Source organism: Lontra canadensis, unplaced genomic scaffold (assembly GCF_010015895.1).
Source record: "Lontra canadensis isolate GAN:19392208 unplaced genomic scaffold, GSC_riverotter_1.0 scaffold3, whole genome shotgun sequence".
Taxonomy (NCBI): Eukaryota; Metazoa; Chordata; class Mammalia; order Carnivora; family Mustelidae; genus Lontra; species Lontra canadensis.
The window spans coordinates 45,063,765-45,071,240 of record NW_022630997.1 but is presented as its reverse complement, the minus strand read 5'-3'; the positions used below and the strand labels follow the sequence as shown (position 1 = coordinate 45,071,240).

Sequence of the window (7,476 nt, the reverse complement as noted above, 5' to 3'; positions counted from 1 at the left end):
CCCCAGGCTTGGCCTCCCAGGGGCCTGTGGGACATCCTCCCCTCAGGGTGCCAGCCCAGGTGGCCTCAGTCCCTTGCCGGGTGGCCATGAGGAGGGAGGCCTAAGTTGGAGGGGGCCGGGCACCCTCGGGGGACACGAGCATGTCGAATTTGATGAGTGGCGGAGCGATGACGCGCACCTCGGCGCTCAGGGGGTTGAAGCGGAGGTTGACGCTGCGCAAGGCGGGCATGGTGGCCAGCTTCTCCACAGGCACATCTGTTGAGGAGAGAGGACAGGTTGGGGGGCCGGGGTAAGCAGGCAGAGAAGGACAGGCAGCAGGAAGACGTGGGTACAGCTCTCCATCACCCATCGCACGTGGGGCTCAGCGGCTGGCACCCAGCCCTGGGTGGGGGGCCCTCAGAGCCCACCGCACTGTTACACCCACATGGAGGGAAGCACCCCCCCCCCAACACAAACACAGTCCAACGCTAGCATTGCCTCTTCTCTCAGCACAGTCGCTTCTGGGTAGAACCGCAACAAGTGAAAACAGGTGCTCAAGCAAGGACGTGGGCACAGACGTCCCCAGCAGCCGAGTGTCCCGCCACAGGCGAGCGACAGACTCAGTTTAGTTATGTCCCAACAGCAGAACACTTCAGCTAGGGGAAGGAATGAGGCATGAGTCCGTGCCCCAAGTCTCCAACACAAGATGCTGAATGAAAAAAGTCAGACACCAAAGTTAACAAAGCGTACGACTCCATTTGTAAGAAAAGTCCGGGAAAGTCACCTCCACGGAGACCGAGAGTGGACAAGCGACTGATTGCTGGGGGCTGTGGGAATGGGCGCAGGGTCTCCTTTGTGGGGGAGGAAAGTACTTTGGAACTAGGTAAAGTGATAGTTGTGAACACTGAACTAGATACCACTGAACTGTAGGTACCCTTTACGATGGTTAACTTTGTTACATGAGTTGTACTTCCATTAAAAAAAAAAAAAAGCAGGGGCACCTGGGTGGCTCAGTCATTGGACGTCTGCCTTCGTCTAGGGTCATGGTCCCAGAGTCCTGGGATTGAGCCTCACATTGGACTCCCTGTTCCCTGCTCGGCGGGAAGCCTGCTTCTCCCTCTCCCACTCTCCCTGCTTGTGTTCCCTCTCTGGCTATGATTCTGTCAAATAAATTTTTAAAAAAATCTTAAAAAATAAAAATAGTAGAGGCATGCCTGGGTGGCTCAGTAGGTTAGAGCCTCCACCTTCAGCTCAGGTTGTGACCCTAGGGTCCTGGGATCAAGCCCCTCATCGGCTCTCTGCTCAGCAGGGAGCCTGCTCCCCCCTCCCCCCCACCTGCCTCTCTGCCTGCTTGTGATCTCTGTCTGCCAAATGAATAAATAAAATCTTTTAAAAAAAAATAGCAGAACAAGGCAGCAGCTGTATTAACTTGCTAACAGTCTATAGCACCTCACCCCTAACCTTTAGGATCACCCCATCTTCGGGTCAAGTCCCTGGAGCCCCCGTGAACAGCTGAGAGCCTAAAGGACATCACTAACCTTCATCATTATCACAGGACATAACTCGCAGGGCTGCTTAGGGATGAATGGGAGAGCACATGCGTTCTGCACAGGACTCCCTGAACATCAGATATGATATGAAAGGAAACAGAGGCCCAGAGAAGTGAAGTAACTTGCTTAAGGCCCCAAAGACATCATTAGTTGAGCCCAGATTAGAATCCAAGTTCTCAAAAAAGACTGCAGGAGTCCATGAAGAAAGGGGCCAGGCTGGACACAGAGGTGAAGGCTCAGGTAGGACCTGAAGGGTAGACGGGGTCTGAATGAGGGGAAGAGGGTATTTGTGGCCAGAGGGAAATAGGGCAGAAGAGTGGGGCTAGGATGCCAGAGCGAGAGCTGGGGGCAGCGGGGGGACTGGAAGGTTCTGTCGATGGCCTCTAGAATGACATCGTCCCAGCCTGGATCCTGAGGGCACAGCTCTGCAGGCAGCTACGAACACCAAAGCCTGTAGGACCTCTCAGCCCAGGGAGCCAGGCCCTCCCATCTGGGCCCAGGGACATCTGTGGGACAAGCAACCTGTGCTTCCGTTCCCTGCCTTGGACCACCCGTGAAGGAATCTCTACTCAGGTGGCTGGAACCCAGGCCACCTGGGCTCAGGCTCTGGTTCTCCCATTTTCTAGCTGTGTATCTTTGGGCAAATTGATCCAACTTTCTGTGACTCAGTTTTGTCATCTGTGAAATGGGAGAAATAACACCATCTTTCCAACAGGGTTCTTATGAGTCTTAGATAATACAAGGCACTCAGAACAGTGGCTGGACGGGGTAGGCAGCCAACAACCAGGAGTCAAGGCTCTCACACACACAGGCCTGGGGACCAGTGCCCCAGAGGCAGACAAACCCCAACCCCACCTTCCTCCAACTCTGCAAGCCACCCACACACCATGTGACCTCCCACCCCAGCCCAAGACAGGGCCAGGACCTCACCCCTGAGTCTTGCACAACCTCGGGCCATCAGTAATGGCAAGAATCAACTTCTACCTCTTTTGGGCACCTGTACTGGGCAGAGGGAGGGTTTTCTGGTTTTTGTTTTTCATTTTAGACGACTTCGTCATGTTATATGCATATTTTTAACTTAGGTAAATGGTACTGTTACAGATCTCATCTGTTTCTGTGTTTTTTTATTAAGCACCTTTTTTTTTTTATTTTTAGATACACACACAGCAAAATGCCTCAAGTGCAGGTAGATGTACAAATAAGCACACACTCCTGAGACCTCTGTCCAGAACATGCTAGAACACATTTCAAGTATTTCCCCAGGGCTCTTGTGCTTCTTTGCAGCTTATCTCCACCTGCTTTTTCTCACCACTGATTCACTTGCTTGATCAACTTGATCCAAGTGGAACCTACCAGTATGTCTCGCTTTAGACCTTCATGAGACAATTTTTTACTTGGGGACATTTTAAATACGATTTTCTCAAGTTACTTTTTTCACCTTTTTACTTGGAAATAATTCCTTACTTATAAAAAGCTGCAAAGGGAGAAACAGTATAGAGAACACCACATAACCCTCCACCGAGATTCACCGGTGGTTAACATTTTATCCTATTTGCTTTATCGTTTGTGCCTGGGCCTTCTCTGTACACGCATGTGCGCACGCACACACACACACACACACACACACATTGTTCTGAGGGTAACATACATATACCATGGCCCTTCATCCCTACCTCACTGTGTATTTCCTATGAATGAAAACAGTCTCTGGGGTGCCTGGGTGGCTCAGTTGGTTAAGCGTCTGCCTTTGGCTTGGGTCATGATCCCAGGGTCCTGAGATTGAGTCCTGCATTGGGCTCCCTGCTCAGTGGGGAGTCTGCTTCTCCCTCTCCCCGGCTCGTGCTCTTTCTCTCAAATAAATAAAATCTTAAAAAAAAAAAAAAAGACATTTTCTGCCATAACCACAGCTATTGATTTTTTAAGTTTACACTGATAGAACCCTTCCCTAACACGCCCATATTTGTTTTCTTGCATGGCTTAATCATGTCCCTTTGAGCATCCCCCCCCCACCAGGATCCAGTGTAGGGACAGGTGTCGCCTCTCTGTGCTCCTTTCATTTGTCTTTTGTGACACTGACATTTTGGAAGAATATGAGGACAATCATCTCTCTTTAATAAAGGGTCCCATGTTTTGGGGTCCCTGGCTGGCTCAGTTGATACAGCAGGTGACCCGTGATCTCAGGGTTTTGAGTTCAAGCCCCAAGCCAGGTGCTGGAGCCTACTTAAAAAAAAAAAAAAAAAAATTGTACTCCTCCCTCTCTCTGCCCGCTTGTGATCTCTGTCAAATTAATAAATAAAATCTAAAATAAATAAATTAATTAATTAAAAAAATTTTTTTAAATTGTAAAATAGAAGAAAAAGAATCCCATGTTTTGTGGTTGTCTGGCACTGCTCGCGGCGAGACTGGGACTATGGGTCCTTGGCTGAAAGAGGTGGTAGGGTTTTGGGCTGTCACGCCGGAGGCACACAGTGTCCATCCGTCAGTCCCTCAGATGTGATGTTAACCATCATCACCCAGTCCGGGCGTTACTTGATTTCTCCACCATGTGATTACTGGTTTTGTTTTGTTTTTTCCTCCCTTGCAACTTTTAAGAAGTCTGCGGGGACACACTTTAGGAACATGCGAATATCCCGCTTGTCAGAATTAACATCCATCATCCCCAGGCATAACACCTGCTGACTCTTGCCTGATCTGATCTTTACGCAGGCTGCAAATTGACTTTCCAGCGCCAGCAGCCCCTCAGCATTTTGCTGTAGGCAAGAGCCTTCCCTTCTCTCCCAGGATCTATTTATCCTGGGATTATTTACTCCCAGGATGCCTATGTTTCTAGCAGTTTAGGGTTCCCTGCTGAATTTCATCACTTCAGTGCTCAAACTGCCCCAGATTTGGCCAGTGGGAGGCCCTCTGATCTGGCTCCCGAGTCCTGTGACCAGCTGCCCCCACGCCTTCTCTGGATGCCCTTCCTGACTTTGCAGTGAGGTTCATCTCCAGGCCTCGCTGCCCCAGCCCTGGCATCAGCCACTAGGAAGTCCTCTTCCTCTCGGTAGGAAGAGAATCCGTGCCCAATACTCATGGTGCTGGTGATCAAACCATGTTTTACAAGCCACCCATGAGGCCCTGTGCACATCTGATCTCTCTGCTTCGGACTGTGGCCTAGAACACCAATCCTGCGTCCTCACCACACTCTAGCTCTCCACTCTGCCAGTGACGGACAGCCAGGTGCCTCTGGCCTTCAGGGTCGGTGTGCTAACATCTTTGGGTGGATGCCGGCAGCAGGGCTGATTGCTCTGTCCAAGGATATGTGTGTGTATTTCATCTCATTGCTCTCTAGAGACCGTGCTGAGTTTCCAACAGGCTCCAGCCACCCTGGAGTCCCAAGGCTTTCAAACGAGGCTGCCTGGACCTGCCGGCCCCAACCTCCAGGCCGAGGGGCCCCTGACCTCCGGCAAGGGTTCTCCGTGTTCTTCCCTTCCCCTGCACGGTGAGGTGTGGGCAGTGCCTGGGGCTCCATGGTCCAGGAAGAGGGTGAGCGGGGCCCACCCTGGGCTCTGCTGTCCACCCTTCGGAAAGTGCTCCACAACAGAATCCTCTGAAGACATCTATTCTCCTCCCTTCTGAACTTGGTGACTGGGACCCAGCTACCCCCTAGCTCTTCCAGGAGAAGGCAAGGGGAGGCCACAGTTAAGTTCCTCACAGGGGCCTGTCCCTCAAGTGTATACAATGCTCCCACACTTGATTCTTCCCAGAGCCAAGGGGTAGAGCATCACAGGTGCTCCTCGACCCACCTTACAGACGAGGAATCTGACCTTCAGGGGTGGCTCATTCACAGCACCCCCCAGAGCCCAAGCCCAGCCTTGGTGGCCGCGGGTGGGGAAAAAGCAATCCAAAGGCCTTAAGTCTGCCTCGGTGGGTGGCTTGATGACCGTGGGAGCCTCCCCACCCCTCCACAGGCCGTCAAGCCCACGATGCTCCCAGCAAAGTGGGAGTTTGAGGCCATCGGGATCTCTGCTGGTGGGTTGGTGGTTTTCTGTTTAACTCATGAGTGTTGAGTGCTTGGTGACTTAAGCGCCTTAGGCTAAGTTTCTCCATCCTCACAACAGCCCTACAGCCGAGTACCAGCTTCTCTCCGTTTTATAGATGAGGAAGCTTGTGGAGAGGTTAGGTAACTTGGCCAAGTCACACCGGTGACAAGTGCTGGAGCCAGGATATGAAGCCAGGGCAGCTGGCTTGAGTCTGTGCTCTTCATGCCACCTCCCACTGGGCCCTCCAGCTGGGCATCCCATGCCCCCATCCCACCACCAAAGAACCCTCCACAGGTTCCCTTAGTCAACAGGAGACAGAAACCAGTCTTCCTGGGACCCAGCAGGAGTGTGTGGCTTTCGGACCCCAGCACTCACAGGTCTCTGGACCACCCAGCCAGGAACGGCTCCCTGCCATAGTCCAGGGACTCGCCCTCCGAGGGGGAAGCCAGGGGCACATAAACTCAGAGCTCTCTAATGCCGCCACAGCAGGCATGGCATCTTTGCTGCCCTGCCCTGAAAGGGTTTCCTGGAAATTTCTGATTCATTCTAGAATCTTCCATGCCTCCTTGTTCTGCTCTGCGTCACAATCCAGAAGAAACCTGTCCCTTTTTCTATGATAAAAAATTCCTGAAACTGGTAGCCCCAGACATACTTTGGGTGCACGCCTCTCTCCCAGATTGTTTACTTCATGTGATATGTTGGGGGGAGGGAGTAGGTGGTGGTTAAGATGCTGAGCAGAGCTTTGGAAACAGAAAGGTAAGACTAGCTTTGCCATTGCCTGACAGTTGCCTCAGGCAGGACCCCTGACCCTCTGCTTTCTCGCCTGGGAAATGCAGGGGGACGGTGAAAGCGAGGGGATGACTTTACAGTGGCAGCGCACCTGCTGCATGGGCTGTTGGCCAGGGGATGGCTCCCTCTGCAGCCAAGCGCCCCCCTAATCCCCCCAGAACATGCCTTCCCTCGCCCTTCTGCCCCCATGCTTGGCCAGCTTGGAGGCCAGCAGTGGGTTCGAGCTCCCCAGGAGATGACCTGGAGGGAAGATCTGTGCAGGGCAGAGGTGCTGAGCCCCAGACTTCCCCACAGTTCCCCAGCCCCCCACTGATTGGAGAAGAAAGCAGAAGGCTGTTCATTATACATGTCCAGATAACCTGCAGCCCACTGACAAATACAGAGTATAACCCTCCTCCAGGAAGCTCCTGGCTTAACGTTAATGCCTTGCTGGAGGGATAAACAACCTTGGTTTGACAAAAGCAAGCCCTCAGGTATCCAGTGAGTCTTCTTTAGTATACAAAAATCCTCTTGAAAATTCCCTTATCTTTACTGCTCCCCACCCCAATCCCAAAGTGTCTCATGAGTCCCTCCCTGCTTGCAATCCCAGGGCAGCAGCTCCTTCTGCCCAAGGGTCCCGTCCCTGGGCTTTAATAAAACCATCTTTTAGCACCGAACACATCTCAAGAATTCTTTCCTGGACGTTGGCTCTGGACCTCACCAACCTCACCAACATTCCAAAACGACCTCACTCACCACCACTCAGGAGAGGTCAGGAGCCTGGGATATGGCCTCCACTGAGAGGACCAACCTGAATGTCCCTCGAGCTCCTATTCATGGGTTGCTGGGCAGGGGCTATACAGATTATGGCAGAGGGACTGTGAGAGCTGGGAGGAAGTTGGAAACTGAGGCACAGTGGGGGAAGGAACTTCTACCCAGATCGCCAGCCCCAGGATGGCCAAGCTGACGAAGACACGGAGGCCTGCTCAGAACGCAGAGGAGGCATGCACAGGAGTCCCTGGGCTGGGCAGGGCCCAATCCCCTCCCAGGAGCTCGCCCTCCCTTGGCACTTTGAGGGACGAGGCTAAGAGCTCCTTGAGCGCCCAGCTCTCTTTGTGAGCACAGGGCCTAGTCCCTGGCCTGGTGCGCCGCCCCCC

The 7,476-nt window shown here is 52.7% G+C and overlaps 1 protein-coding gene across 1 annotated transcript in view; it reads right to left on the bottom strand.

Annotated features, from left to right (window-relative positions):
* Positions 1-7,476, bottom strand: part of LRRC20 (leucine rich repeat containing 20) — a 65,158-nt gene continuing 57,682 nt past the window's right edge. Inside the window, exon 4 of the mRNA XM_032841248.1 lies at positions 1-255. Within this exon, the coding sequence (XP_032697139.1) occupies positions 101-255 (155 nt within the window). The 3' untranslated portion in view covers positions 1-100. The remainder of the gene's footprint in view (positions 256-7,476) is intronic.